The sequence below is a fragment of the Oryctolagus cuniculus genome, chromosome 20, assembly GCF_964237555.1.
Source record: "Oryctolagus cuniculus chromosome 20, mOryCun1.1, whole genome shotgun sequence".
Taxonomy (NCBI): Eukaryota; Metazoa; Chordata; class Mammalia; order Lagomorpha; family Leporidae; genus Oryctolagus; species Oryctolagus cuniculus.
Window position 1 is genome coordinate 40,872,876 of NC_091451.1, and position 15,970 is coordinate 40,888,845.

At 35.5% G+C, this 15,970-nt stretch overlaps 1 protein-coding gene across 13 annotated transcripts in view; it reads left to right on the forward strand.

The window, feature by feature from the left end:
• The window catches only part of PAPOLA (poly(A) polymerase alpha), a 66,098-nt gene that overhangs the window by 21,088 nt on the left and 29,040 nt on the right, over window positions 1–15,970 (forward strand). For 12 of the 13 annotated variants that reach the window (XM_051835925.2, XM_051835928.2, XM_051835924.2 and 9 more), the window contains 10 exons: window positions 1,165–1,246; window positions 3,112–3,221; window positions 3,638–3,691; window positions 5,005–5,116; window positions 5,770–5,859; window positions 5,949–6,087; window positions 7,604–7,676; window positions 8,959–9,079; window positions 10,024–10,108; window positions 15,531–15,584. In XM_051835925.2, the coding sequence (XP_051691885.1) occupies window positions 1,165–1,246; window positions 3,112–3,221; window positions 3,638–3,691; window positions 5,005–5,116; window positions 5,770–5,859; window positions 5,949–6,087; window positions 7,604–7,676; window positions 8,959–9,079; window positions 10,024–10,108; window positions 15,531–15,584 (920 nt within the window). Of the gene's footprint in view, window positions 1–1,099; window positions 1,247–3,111; window positions 3,222–3,637; window positions 3,692–5,004; window positions 5,117–5,769; window positions 5,860–5,948; window positions 6,088–7,603; window positions 7,677–8,958; window positions 9,080–10,023; window positions 10,109–15,530; window positions 15,585–15,970 lie in introns of all 13 variants that reach the window. The other variant, XM_070065626.1, reaches the window with a different exon arrangement.

A 15,970-nucleotide genomic window follows, 5' to 3' on the forward strand; every position in this document is an offset into this window, starting at 1 on the left:
CAACTGAGACAAAGAGAACCAAGGGTAGAAGAAAACCTCATGGGGTGCCAAGAGAGGGTATCCGCATAACAGGAAAGTTAAAAACCTTTTGGTTTTAGCCAAATTTATAAAAATCGCTTGCTTAAAACAACGTGTATATTGTTCAAACAACTGACTGAAACCTGAGCAACTAGGATATTCTGTAATTGACTTTATGAACCACATGTTTTTTATTAGAATTTTTGATGGAAAGGAATTTTTTGGAAAGGAAATGATTTTAGCTGAGCAGAGGATGTGTAAGCCTAACTATTTAAATCATTGTTTGAACTTGGTGTTCGCTCTGTATAGAAAACCGAGTTTTGTTAGTGGATGTCAAGTAGACAAAGCTTGATTTTTCATTTCGTTGTTGTGAGACGAGAGTGCTGCCCCGTTGACAGTTCCGTTTCAGGTACTTGCACTTGTAATTCTTGACAGTTTTTCCTTTTTTTTCCCCCCTGAGAGTAAGAAAAATTGTTGGGATTGACAGATTATGCTCATTCCTGTTAAAGTTTGCACTGCGCTATTGGCTGCAAGGTGATTGGAAAATGGGGATAAAGAGATTGTGCTTCACAAATTTTGATCTTCTATGGAGAGAATTTCTTACTAAATTGTTTAGTTTTAAAGTCTAATATAGGATTTCTTGACATTGGCACAATTGGTATTTTTGGATCTGGTAATTCTTACTTGTTAGGGCTTATCCTGTGCCTTGTAGGTTGTTAACCAGCATCCTTTACCCACTCGGTTCACTGCCTCTCCTCCCAGTGTGACAGATATCACTTGACGATGCCAAATCAATCTCTAGTTTAGAACTACAGATCTAAGAAGAATGTGTAATATTTTAGGGGCTGTCGGGGGGAAGAGAAGGAGTTACCACAGTCGTCTTGATAGCAGTTTCCAGAAATGTGAGAAAATTCTAAAATAGTATGAGCCTTCAACAAAGAACACTAAAAGTTGAAAATTGCTTTAATTTCAAATTAAATTGTACTGTTTCCTTAGAGCTTATTGAGCTTGAATACTGTATATAAATTTGCACTATAATCTTAGTTGGGCTTTTTGTGTTGCCTTGTTGTTGTTTTTAAAGGACAGTATCATTTGAAGTTATCCCTTGTGCTCCGCTGGCAAAATAACCATTTTATGTTTCAATAGAATCTTCCGCAATCTGTGATTGAAAACGTTGGAGGAAAAATTTTTACATTCGGATCTTACAGATTAGGAGTACATACAAAAGGTAAATTTGTAAAATTTAATGTTGAAGGGAATCTTTTTTTATTTCCTGAAGTTATAGTATTAGATCCATCTTAGTTACTTGTGTATCATATGTCTTAGATTTGCATGAAAGAGATAGTACTTCAAAGAGTGTAAATTTGTTAAGAAAAAGATACAAAATACGATGCCTTCTATACCTTTATTGTCCAGTGAAGAATTAAAAGTTAAGTAAAATTTAAAATGAGTTTCTTAGAAGTAGCTGCGTTTTGACTGCTGAATAGCTACCTACAGCTACTGGCCACTGCTTTGGGAAGTGCAGATATAGAACATTTTTCCCATTGAAGGTTTCTTTTAGACAGTGTTGCTTTCTTTATATCACTTTTTAAATCTTTCCTAAAAAAGATTATTTGGAAATAGAACAAAGGTGAATTAAAGCTCATAAGAAAACTTTGTGGATTTTCTTTTCCTCACACGTTTGTTATAGGCAAATTGTAAAATACAGCCAAGAAGAAAACAAGCAACAAAAATGTATGTCCATGACCATTGATAATCACTATGAATTTTCTCTTATTTTTGAGTGTAGTTATTTCCTTTATGCAAATGGAAACACAATCAAAATGTTATACCAAAGTATTCTTTTACTGGGCTCTGAGATAAGCTCTTATTTTTCATTATCTTATTTATTCCTCACAGTAACTAATAGTGAGGAATTTGTAAGGGACAGTTAAGCATAAGCAGTTTCTCCTCACCATCCGCTGGTAGAAGCTGCAGTGCTCAGGCAGTCTGAGGCTGTTCCCTAACCATTAGGCACTGACCTCTTAGGGATGGAACATGTTCGCCACGGGCCAGGTGTTGTGGCACAGCTGGTTAAGCCTCTGCTTGGGGCACCCTCATCCCACTTGGTGTGCTCAGTCAAGTCCTGGCTGTTCCACTTCTGATCTGGCTCCCTGCTGATGTGCCTGGGAAGCAGCAGATGACTGCTCGAGTTCTTGCCACTTACATGCAAGACCCGGATAGAGTTCTGGGCTACTGACTTCCGCCCAGCCCAGCCCCAGCTGTTGGGGTTCTTTAGGGAATGAACCCGCAGGTGGAAGATCACTCTCTCTGCCTCTTCCTTTCTGTCACTGTGCCTTTCAAATAAATTGATGGATAGATAAATCTCTAGAGTATTTACCAGAAAACTGTTCTCTGTTTTGATACCCATACCTCCCCGTTTCCCATTACTCTATCCTCGGTAGTAGTAGTGTAATTGCTTTTGATATACTCTTCTCCTCTTCATAAATAATACTAAATAAACAGCCTTTAGGGTAATGCCTTAGCATCTCATCTTTCAGGAAAATAACTATGTGAACCTGATTCCATACTTATCTCTCCCTTTTATGATCCTAGTTAATGATTTTAATCCTTTTTGTGTTCTTTCATATACTCCATACTGGCCTCCTATCAAGTGCTACATAATGACCTGTCTTAGCATGGTCTGTCTCTTTAGATTCTTGTTACTACTTGAAGTTTATTTTCTGCATCTCACATATGGGTTTGCATACATAGAGGAAAAAAAAATTTTGTTTGACTAATGAGCATGGCTGTGACTACTGACATCAAGACATTAAGTAGAAATAATCCCTCTCTTCCAAAGAAGTCCTTTATTTGGACTCAGGTTTAATGGCCATTATAAGTAGAGGATTCTGTAGAAAGAAACATACCCTATCCATTTCAACTGGTGTTTTCCATCTATTGACTGATAATTTTTATTAAGGAATGGAACACTTTTAAGAGGCTCACCAGTATAATGTTAAACAGATTCTCACCATCAAATACTGCTGTCATAAGATGAACAATAATTCTGTTGTAATATTAATTAGTGGTTGATGGGATTTTTATCTTTAGGTGCCGATATTGATGCGTTGTGTGTTGCACCAAGACATGTTGATCGAAGTGACTTTTTCACCTCATTCTATGATAAGTTGAAATTACAAGAAGAAGTAAAAGATTTAAGAGTACGTAAATGTTTGGAGTGAAAGGGGAGAACTTAACAAATAAATCGTATAGTCAGTTGAGTTAATTTTACAGTGTAGCTGTCATTTATTAAACTCTTGTAGCTTGCCAGATCCTCTGAACACTTAATTAACATGGGCTTGCATTTTACTCTGTCCAGCAAGCTTGAAATCATAAATCTGTAAACTCACTCACAGATTAGGAAGTGGAGGCAGACAAAAGAAGTATCAAGTATCTGGCTGCGATCATGTGAGAGCCCACGTCTTAAAGCTTGTTGCTGAGAGCCTTTTTGTGTCAGGCGTGATGCTAAATTATATTTAACCAATTTCAGGTTTCACTTCCATTTTAAAAAGACTAAAGCTAGTAGAGGCCTAATACATAGTTTCAAGGACACTAAACATGTTTACCTTTCTTACAGGCTGTTGAAGAGGCATTTGTACCAGTTATCAAACTCTGTTTTGATGGGATAGAGGTGAGTTCAATGGATGATTCTTTTTTGTTTGTTTTCATTTGAAAGGCAGAGTTACAGAGAGAGAGAGAGAGGTCTTCCCTCTGCTGGCTCACTCCCCAAATGGCCACAACGGCCAGGGCTGGGCCAGACCAAAGCCAGGAGCCAGGAGTATCCTTAGGGTCTCTGATATTGGTACAGGGGCCCAAGCACTTGAGCCATCATTTGCTGCTTTTCCCAGGCCATTAACAGGGAGCTGGGTCAGAAGTGGAGCAGCTGGTACATGAACCAGCATCCTTATGGGATGCTGATGTTGCTGGTGGAGGCTTTACCTGCTACGCCACAGTGCCAGCCCCTTAAAATACTGCCTTTTAAAGTGATCTTAAAAAGGCTTGTTTGTGACCACAATCAGGTTTTTGAAATCATACCTTCAGGTATAATTAGGAAATTTGTTCTAAGTTTCTTTGCACTCTCATCTTTCTTTAAAAAAAAAAAAAATTGTCAGTTGAATTCCATAGACCTTCAAAATTGACTGAACTGTAGTGGTTTAGGGCTGTGTTTTCCCCACAGTGTATTTTAAAATTTCTTTCTTTATTTGAAAGGCAAAGTGACACACAGAGAGGGACACACAGAGATTTTCTATCCACTGGTTGACTCCCCAAATGTCTGCAATAGCCATGTCTGGGCCAGGCCCAAGCCAGGGGCCAGGAACTCTATCTGGGTCTTCCATGTGGGTGGCAGGGAGCCCAACGCTTGGGCCATCTGCAGCCTACCAAGCATATTAGTAGGAAGCTGAACCAGGAGCAGCTTAGCCAGGACTCAAGTCAGCACTGCAGAGCAGCTGGACTCCACTGTACCATGATGTTCTCGACTTGCGCCACCCCCCCCCCCCCCCCCCAGTATTTGTTTCTTTTTACTCAAAACTAAATTGGAAAGGCATAGTATAATACAGTTATCTAAATTCTCATATATACAGAGCTCCCTGGTTACTGAGATGTACTTCTGCACCAAGTGTAATAAGAATACTTGCCTTGTATTTGGACACCTTAAACTTAAAACTTTAACTTGTTATATTCATTTAGCACATCTTGTAAATCAAACTTACTAAGTATGATTAAAATATAAATAGATATTTATTTTTACAACTGTTTCACATTGCCATCTTTTAAAGCTCTCTGATTAAAGTATATCATATGAATTAGCTTGAAATTTTAATGGGGGCATTGTCATGTTTGTAGTTCATGAGAAGATCCTGGCTTTCAGAAGAATGTTTTATTTTTTATAGAAATGTCTTAAAAATAGTTTTTTTGGTAAGGAATGTTATGTTTTATTTTTAGATTGATATTTTGTTTGCACGATTAGCACTGCAGACTATTCCAGAAGATTTGGACCTACGAGATGATAGTCTGCTTAAAAATTTAGATATAAGATGCATAAGAAGTCTTAACGGTATGTAGAAGTCTACTTCCTTTTGCATAGTTGCAGTTTTTGTCAGCTACTAAATCTTTGTTTTTAATGTTTTACGATGAAGCTTTTTATAGCCATGTTAATCTATAGTGAGTCAAAACCCAGTAGACTACAGAAGAATATCCACGGGCTTATTTTGCTCCTTAGTGTGTTACACCATTATTTCTTTCCTGTCATTAATGGTACTTGGGACTCTGTTATACTATTCTGTTGCTAGTGATTTAGGTTGTAGAGTTCTAAATTTGATCTTCATTCTTTTGTAATGCAATCAGTTAAGTTAAAAGGGTTAGGTTTGAATAAATTTGTATTAGCATTACTTGTTACTGTGATTTTGAACAATTCTTAAAAATTTTAAGTGAATTGAACCCTCCTTAGCGTATTTGGAGGGAGAAACATTTTGTTTATGAGTTGAAAGTTTGAAACTAGGAAGGTTCCTGTTGGGTATTTTTGATTTAGGGTGGTGCTTGTAAAAGGAGGTAAATGCATTAGATGTTTTTTTCCCTTGTCAGTGAGTTACCAGTATTGATTCTACTAAAAAAATTTTTGTTCAATTTGATGTCAATCACAAAATTTATAATTACTGTCGTTAAATTTTTGATGATTTAATGTTTTATTTTTTCATTCCTATTGATCAGGTTGCAGGGTAACCGATGAAATTTTACATCTAGTACCAAACATTGACAACTTCAGGTTAACTCTGAGAGCTATCAAACTGTGGGCCAAACGTGAGTTCAGAATTTGTTGGCTAGCTTATTTACAAAGTTCAAACTTTTGTTCCACACTGACTTATCTTTTTGCTTTTCCTTATCAACAGGCCACAACATCTATTCCAATATATTAGGTTTCCTCGGTGGTGTTTCCTGGGCTATGCTAGTAGCAAGAACTTGCCAGCTTTACCCAAATGCAATAGCATCAACTCTTGTACATAAATTTTTCTTGGTATTTTCTAAATGGTATGTGTTTAGATTATATTAAAATAAAATTGATTGTAGACACTGAAGTTTAGTCTTATTTCTATGGCATTTCTGCAGCTGCTTTCAGATTCAAATTTTAGTTCCTGATGTAGCCATTTAGGTAGCCTTGGGAAGATCACATTGTATATAAAAAGGCAGATCTAAACTTCATTCCCTTTCATTAGTTTTTCCAGGGTAGTAAGGCAGGGTCTATTTTTACTTCCTCATATAAGTCTACCCTCCAGATAAAACCTGCATTGTAGCTGTAATGTCTGCTAAAATCCAACTTACTGATATGTTGGGTTATTAGTTACTTTTGTATAGAACTTGTACACATCCCACTTTAACTCATTGAATTCTTCCAGTGGTTTTTCATGCTTGCTTTTCAATTGCTTTTTGCCATTTGTCTATCTTTGGTAAATATTAAAGATGTACATTTTATAAAAATATTAAAGAATAAACAAACACTAAGTAGGGAAAACAAAAGCCATTGAGATGGTTATCATTAACCCAGGAGAGGTGCGCTCTCCTCCCAAAAAAGCACCCTCATTTCAGGAAGACCACAATTGTCAACTGTGATTTCTTTTAAGAAACGATTCTTGTAGTTTTCTGTTATAGTTTCTTTGGCCCAAAAAGATGAGGGTTCTTGGTTCTTACTAGAATTTAGCTTAATGATTTAAGTCTTCCCTGCCTGTTTCTGCTCCTACCCCTCTTCCCTCTGCAAACAGAATTTTAGTAGTTTTATAAAATTAGTTATTAAAGACGACTAAGAACCATGTCACACTTTTCAGTACACATTCTGCTGTTTTGGGATTTAAAATGATAGCACATTTTAATCAGAAATAATCAGATATGGTAAGAATTCCCTCTAAGATACACGTACACATACCACATAAGCAAATAATTTTAAAGAGCTAACTTTAAAGCTCAGGGTAGCAAATGTTTTCCATTTTTTCTCTCTTCTATAAAGGACTGAAGTAGCTAATTTATAAAATGCGTCTTAAAAACAGTGTGTTCATGCCACATAGGTTTGCTACACTTTTTCACCTTACAACCTTTTTAAGTCATGAAATAGAGAAAAAAATTTCCTGATTTTTGTAATTATTCATATACCCTTGTAATCAGAAGTAACTTTTTTCTCAATTATCTTTGGATGGAACTAGTATAAAGGCAGGATTTTTGTCTTTCAAGGGGTTTTATCTTATTCAGATTGAGTTGAACACATCATATGTCTTGGGGTGGTGCTTTGTTTAAATAGTGCTTTATCATTTCTTTAAGAGACAGTAAAGATGTTTGACTTCAATCTGAGAAAACTGCCAAATGGTTTAGGTTAATTTCATAGAGGAAAAATATTTCGAGTATTCTAACCTCAACAGAAAGGAATAAAAGTTTATATATACCAGCAGGGCAAAATGAATGAAGAAGGATCACATTCACAAATGCTGTATGTTTAACAAAATACGTTTAGATGATAATGTCCAGTAGTCTTATCAAGTGCTACAATCTTTTTAAACAGGGAATGGCCAAATCCAGTGCTATTGAAACAGCCTGAAGAATGCAATCTTAATTTGCCTGTATGGGACCCAAGGGTTAGTGTATTATTTTTTCCCCTACAAATTCACACTGTGCAATAACAAGTAAAAATCTGCGTAAACTCCAGGGTGACTTCCCAGCCTTTTACCTATCATTGGACATGTCCATATTACACGCTCTTTTAGTAACTTCATCTATAGTTGTCTTCTGATGTGAGAAGCATAAATATGTACCCTGTAAAACCATTTGTTTGTACAAAGTTTTTTAATTCAGATTTCACTAGCAGTTTATATAGAACTACCTTGTAAGTCAAAGTTGTTTGGGCGTTTGTTCTTTAAAAACAAAACAAAAAAAATAAAAGGATACTAAAAATCCCTGTATTTTTTTATTTGATCTAAATTTTTGTTGAAATTGGGTTGTTGTAGGAAAGCTATTGCTTAATGTTTACATGTGGCAGGTGACTTCTAAGCAATATCACTTTAATTACCATGGTGTAATTGTAAAAATTGGTTTCAGTATTTCAGAGATTATGAAAACATGGTTGAACTAAAGAAGAGCTTCCATCTGTCTATTGGAAAGTTACAGCATTTATTGCTTACTCATTTTAAATGTTAGTAATGTGCATTTTGTTAATTGATAAAAGAATTCTAGATTAGAATAAGATTTTAAATTTCTATAGTATTATAACATCAAAAACTTTGTTTTAAATCCTGTTGCAGTACATTAAGCTGTGTATTTTCAAGTTTTCCAAGGCATTTAATTTTGGAGGATATGAGTTTACAGTTTCCTTTGTGGAAATAGGCCACTTAGCATTAGTAGACAGATTAAGGTTAAAGTTAATTCTATTATCTCTTAAAAATATCAACATGGTAATGTAGTTTCACCATTTATTAATAGGCTTAAACTCTTATAACTTAAGGGTGTGTTGAAAACTTAGTTTCCATCTTGTTTGAAGCTAGTTTTACATGGAACATATTGTAGCATGACATTTCTCTACAGTGTAATTGTGTGTGCATCCCTATTTCTGTTGTTGAATAAAGAAAAACTGTCAATTGATTCCCAAGCAGAACGTTTTTTGCTCAGCAGGCACACTGTTTCTAGTGAGGTTGTCCAATAGTCATGCCCAAATGACTGAAACAGACCACTAGTTTAGATCAAATCTCTGATTCTCTGAATTCCTATAGAAACAATGTCTCCTTACGTGGTTTTTCTTTCTCAACTCCAGCTATGAATGAAATAAAAATATTTAATCATTGGTTCAATTTAACAAGGGGTAAAAAGTCCAAGTATCTGTTGAATATGTACTTGAAGAAACTGATTGGCTGTTGTTGTATGTAGGTAAACCCCAGTGATAGGTACCATCTTATGCCTATAATTACACCAGCATACCCACAACAGAACTCCACGTACAATGTGTCCGTTTCAACACGGATGGTCATGGTTGAGGAGTTTAAACAAGGTAAGTGTCTATCCTTGCACTCTCCTTTATACGCAAAGGGTTTACATACCATTGTAGGCCCAGTAGTCAGCTGTGCAATTTAAACTGAAGGAAGCATTCACTGAAGTGGATTTTGGTGATCGTTTATTGAGTACAGTATGTATTATGAGAATTGACTTGAAATTAATTCCTTTTAAGAAAATTTATTTTTGATTATATGTTGGTAGGTTAACCAACACTTAAAATAATTTCTTAGCTGGGCCATTGTGGGCTGGATTAGTGCTATATTATTTATATTATTGCTTTGTAAAATTTTAAGTGATAGCACGTGTCTGCATTCAGCGACATGAAGAAAACTAAACAGGCTGTATCCTCCTGGGAAAGGGCTGTGAGCAGAACTGGGGCCAAACTTCCCATTATTTTGGAAGAACTAATTGTTGTTGCATGCCAGTTTCTTGTTAGTTTGAAAGTATAGCTGTTATTTTGAGGGGAGTGAGTGGAATAGGATTGATTAGTTTGGACTGAAGACAGTCAAGGAAATAGAATCAGCTGTATCACTACCAGCTTGAAACTTAGAAGTTTAAAATTTTTTTCCTTTTGTCTGAAGAGATTCTTCATGGGAAGATTATTCCTTTAAAGACAACAGCTATCTTGTTTTTTTAGCAAGGCAAGAAATAAAGCACATGGGAATTTTTTCCTTAGTAAGGTAACTCCAATGCATCAGTTGTAAGAAATTCATTCTGTGAGCGTGGATGTTAGAGTAATGCTGCTTTACCAGGATGGGGCTCCGAATCCACCAGTGTTTTTGAAAAGTGTGTATGTGTGAAGCCATAAGCTAAAATGTGTGTTTGTTAAAATCATGGTTTTAGGATTATATAGTGAATGCATGTGGTATGTGTAAGGTTATTTAAAATGTAGTTGGTTAGACTGAAGAATGCAAACTATTTAATGTGTTTTTAATTTAGGTCTTGCTATCACAGATGAAATTTTGCTGAGTAAGGCAGAGTGGTCCAAACTTTTTGAAGCTCCAAACTTCTTTCAAAAGTACAAGTATGTATTTCAAGGCATGTTGGACATGTTGCTCTCTTAAGTGATGTTGAATGGTAGCATATGTGTCATCTTGTAGACAGTAGCAGTGTGAGATTTCTATACAGTTTTCCTTCCTGACGCAAAGGACAGTTCATAGGAAGCTCCTCCTCTTTTCCTTGTGAAGGTAATGTATAGTGCTTAGATGGGTTCCCGGTCTAACTCTAGTTCTGTAGGCATCTGTCAGTCATAACCAAAATAGGAAATACGAATACCTTGGCAGATGGGTCAACTGTTAAAATCTGTAGTTAGTATTCTTTGTTAAACTAAATATTTTCATCTAGTTCTGAAAACTTGCTTATGATTAAGATTCTTTACAATATAGACAAAGCTGCTAAAATGTCCATATATAGCCAGTTAGCTGTTCAGTAGTTAACACCTTATTGGCCTGCCATTTTGCCTCACTGTTAACAAAGCCCCATCAACTATTTCTACAGATAGTTTTGTTAGGATTGAAGTGGGTATGATATAACATTTTTACTGATGGTTTTAATATAATGGCTTAATACCAAAGTACAGATTAAAAGCCTCAATTGTGTTCGTTTTTTATGAAAACTGGACATTACCATAAATCTTACTGAGAGACTAAAACAAAAACAAAACTGTGGACTTGCACTTTTATTTGCCCTGGGCTGAAAATTTGCCAGAGTCCTTCTTAATTTTCAAGCATGAAAAAAATTTTTTCTGACCATTTGATCTTGTGCTGGATTGTGTTTTGTAATAATCTAAGCAAGATTGCTTTATACTATTTCCCCAATTAAAAATAAGAATGATGACCTTCATGATGTCTCTGTGTTTTGTTTCTGTATTGCATGAAAAAACAGTAGTGGAACTAGCTGTTAAGTGTTGTATTCTGGGAATACCATGCTGTCAGTTTAAGTAGTGTAATATTGAATTCACTTGCTCCATTTTTTTCCATAAATTGTGCTTTCCATTTGAGAGATAATTTTTCTTTGGTTTTCATTTTAACCAATGAGAGGAAGTATTTTTGAACATTTAAACTTATAGGTGTACATTGATTCAGTAGAAAAGAGTATGTTACATGTAAGGGGAGAGTAAAGTCTTGCAGAAAAATGTCAGCGTCTCAGTTCCTGAGAATCACCCAGACTGCTTAACCACTTCCTTGTAGGTAAGAGTTAGTGGTGGGTAGAATGAAGAGTCTTGAAAATACTTTGCTCACCTTAGGAAAGATTAATTGTTGAAATTGACCAAACTTTCACATTGTCATTTCACTTGAATAATTATGCTTAGAACCATGATGCTGTTTTTAAAACATTAGTTTTTTGAAAGTTTTAACTATGCTTCAGTCTTTGCCAGATATAAGTTTTTTAAAAATAAAAAATTAACTTATTTATTTGAAAGGCAAAGTGACAGATTGAGAGCGAGCGAGCGCTCTTCCACCCTCTGGTTCATTCCCCAAATGGCCACAGAGGCTACAGCTGGGCCAGGTCAAATTCAGCAACTCCGTTCGGGTATCCTACATGGGTGTTTGGGATCCATATAGGGACCCAAGTACTTGGGCCATATCTGTTGCTTTCTCCGGCGGATTAGCAGGGAGCTAGGTTGGAAACAGAGCAGCCAGAACTCCAGCCTGACTGGAATCACAGGTGACAGCTTAATTGTCTGTGCCACAATGTGAGGCCCAAATGCAGGGTCTTAGATGGACTAAGAAATTAATATCTTTACTGAATTCTGAAGCAAAAACGATTTTAAACTTACAAGGAAGGTAGCAACAAACAGAGGAGATATGTCAGGAGAATTTATATTTTAGCCTGTCTTAAAAATTGAGCATTGAAAATAGGACAATAGTTTATGGGTACCAAATGCATGTATTTAAGTCTTCTCCGGAGACTTCCCTCTCAGTACAGTGGTGCTAGTCATTAGACTTTTGTAGTCACAGATTTGAATATTGTAAAATGTATTCTTATATGAAATATCCCGAAGACTAACTGTACAACTAAACTAAAATCCTTATTCTTCCCTTTATTGAAAGTTGGCTAAGTATCCTGAAAGTGTTCCTATCTGGTATGTGCAGAATTTTAAATTGTGTTAAAAATCCCTACATTTCTTGGAAGGAAGGGAACCAAGTAGAAAACTTCTTTTGTCCTAAGAAGCGGGCATAGTTTTCTAGAAAGATGTTAGTGTATCTTGATAAAATAGGTAATACTGGATTATGAAACATTAAAGAATTTGAAGAAAATGCTTTTTGTATTCTTGAGATAATCAAGTTGGTACTTCCAGTAAGGAGCAATAAAAAAAAATATTGACATTAGGAAATACGAGTATTTAGGCATTAGATTTCACTGTGAAATAAGGAAAAAGGGTATTAGGAAAGCCAGAATGTTTTCCAAGGTGTAAGATGATAATTTCAAATTATAATGTCAAGTATGTGTAAAATAAATTAGCATTAAATTTTATTTAAAAGCTTTTCAAATAGTGAACTATAACTCTCAATCCTGAATTTCTTAAAGATGACAATTACAACGAATTTTAAAAGATAATTAGTTTTTTTATATGTAGTTAAGCTGTGATTGACCCAGGTGAAATACTGAGATGAAATGACTAGAAAAGCCTATTTGTGGAGCAGGGGTACAGGGAACCTATGTTCTGTCAAGGACCATTTGGATGTTTGTAACATCATCTGGGCCATACAGAATTATCCACTTAAAAATTAGTCTGCTGTAGATTTACTGAATTTTGAGTCCTGCCTGCTGTTATGTAGGCAGGGCCAGACCAAATGATTTCACAGGCCTAATATGACCTGTGGCCGGCTGTTCTCCACCCCCGTTGGAATAACTCTGGCACTGTCATAGTTCCTGTTACAACATCTAAATAATGTGTAACTTAGAAATGTTCCTAATTTTATGTTCTCATAAGAACCTTACAGTATAAATTCTGGGTTTTAAAAGTTAAAAATTATTTTTTATAACATGAAGTTGGAATTTTATTTTTATTTTTGAATTTTTTATTTATTTGAAAGGCACAGTGACAAAGGGAGAGAGAGAGAGAGAGAGAGAGAGAGAGAGAAATCTTATGTCTACTAGTTCACTACTAGAACTGGGCAAGGCCTAAGTCAGGAGCCCAGAACTCCATCTGAGTTTCCTGTGTGGGTGGCAGGGATCAAGTCCTTGGGCTATCCTCTGCTGCTTTCCCAGGCGCATTTGCAGGGAGCTGGATGGGAAGTGGAACAGCTTGGGCTCTGTTGGCGCTTGGATATGGGACACTGATGTCCCAAGCAGCAGCCTAACCCCGTGGTGCTCCAACGCTGGCCCCAACCAAGTCTTTGTTTTATAAATTAATTTTATATTTCATTCACATCTGCTTAATTGTGGCTGAGTGAAGGACATTTAACCTTACCAGAAATACTTGTTAAGAGTTATTTAACCTGAAGAAAAGCATTTGTCCAAAAGCAGTATACAGAAAAAATACTTAGTGCTCTCCCTCACTGCCTTTGGATTTCGGGAAGAATCAGAGTAGAACTGTTTAGACTTCTAGATGTTAAACTTGCTGAAAGAGTTTTGTTCAAATGGATTGTATACTTTGCCTTTGAAGAATGAAAAACATTGCGCATCATTTACATTGTGTACCATTTAAGCTCTTCTTGAAGATTCAGGTGATCATTAAAAATACCCATTTTAATAGTGGTAAAAGCGTTTAAAAACTGGGGATGTCTCTGTGCTAGATGAATCCAGGCAACTTTGCATTTCTGAGTTTTTATGTGCATGCTTGATTTCATAATTTATTGTCTGCTTTTATAAGTTGCTGTATCAGTGTACCCTTGTTAATGTCTCAGGGACCGAAAAATCAGGTTCCTGAGCTTGTTAGGATTCTGTGTAGTTTAGGGCTCTGAGTACAGGTTTCTCTGTAAATGTTTGAGCTTTGGGTGCTATCATGTGACTTAATGACTTTATTTGGGCCATCTTTGCTTTGTCTATGTATTTGCCCTGTTCTGAATATATTAAACTGATAAAGGAAGTATTAGTATATATGGATTTGGTCTGCATATACCTATATATCTGTTTTCACATAAATAGATAAGCACTCCTCATTTTTAGTTATTGATGACTGTTACCTTAAGTTGATAAATACTTTGATGTTAATTCGGCTGAAATCGACAGTAAAACAAATACTGTTATCTTGTGTTACAGATGTACACAAGTTTTAGAACTGTCTAGGTTTATATAGCTATTAGAACTGTTATTCAAAGGCTCTGTAAATGTAATTAATAAATAATCAATAGGGCTATTTTAAGCAAAGTATGAAACAGTTTCAAAAAGTTCATGGAAAATTGAATTAGATGTATCGCCCATGAATATTTTGGTATTCCCATGTGATTGAAAAATGCTTAAATTAGCCAGACCTTTAGTACCTTTCCCTAAAATGTCCTGTTTATTTTTGTTTGTTGTTTTTTATTTTTGCTTTAAAAAACAAATGTGTCCTCTTTTGAAACTGTGGCTGCTAGGTTTTTTTTTTTTGGCTGTAGCTTAGAATTTTTTTTTGCTTTTGGATCAAAACCTAACTTGTAAAATGTGAGAAGAAACAAAGTTTTCAGACTTTTAAAGTAAGAATAAAATAATTTCAAATTTTGGGTCATATTGTCACTTTCTTAACTAGTATCTATACTAGAGTATTAGTTCAGTAGTTCAGTTTGTTTTTTGGGGTAAAGTTTTTGGTTTGAAATTTGGCTCCCAGCACTTCTAAAATGGACTGAACTTTGTTAGTCTTAGAAAATTGAATTATAGTAATTACATTTTAGTTGTAAATAGGTTGTTTGAAAAAAGACTTAAAAATTAGATATTTGGTCATGATGGTATTTTCAGAATTAAAAACTCTATTTTCAGTGAGATTGAACTCTGAACAGAAACCATATTTCTTTATTTCTGTCACAACAGTGATGTCTTTTTGTCACAGTTTATACTGGGAAGAATCACTGGGCTTAATTTCAGCATTCAGTTTAATTTCAAATTCCTGTTGTGATGTGTATATGAAGTGTTTTGGTTTTGCGGGCAAAGCCCTGGTGTTTTGTTGCCATTAAAATATTTTTATGTTACTAGATTATATTTCAGTGAGCTGTTCTTTAATATTATGTGTAGAGTACTCCATCTGAGTCATTGAACAAAAATTACCAGTTATTGCTTATTCATCTTTTTTGAACTAAGCTTCTGTTTAGTAATTATTTATGAAATCACTTTCAGAAGAATTAAATTCATCACTAGTTAGGAAAAAATGTGAAATCCAGTTTATATGATTTGATGTGTATAGTGCAGTTTCTTGTGTGAAATTGATGTTGATCTATAAATGTAAAAATGCTTACTACATTATGGTTTTAATATCCAGCACAAAGCATGTAAATAAAATAAATAGCATGTTGTCTTTATCTTCAAAGGCATTATATTGTACTTCTAGCAAGTGCACCAACAGAAAAACAGCGCCTAGAATGGTGAGTATTAAGATGAGACTTAAAAAATAAACTTCAAAATGAATAAGAATGCACTAGGAGATGTGAGGAAGCCCTTAAAACATACAGCTTGATTTCGTTTGTTATAAAAGGAGCTGTCCTACTTGGAACTATAATTAGGGGATCCATATGCGGACTTTTCATTTGCTCTATAGAAATCCATATTACAGAGAGAGGGAGAGACAGAAAAAGAGATCTACCCTTTGGTTCTGCCCAAATGGCCACAACAGCTGGGACTGCACCAGGCTGGAGCCAGGAGTCTGGGTTCCATACTGGTCTCTCAACATGGTAGGGGCCCAAGGACCTGGGCCATCTGCTGGTTTCCCAGGCACATTAGCAGGGAGCAGATGGGAAGTGGAGCAGAACCA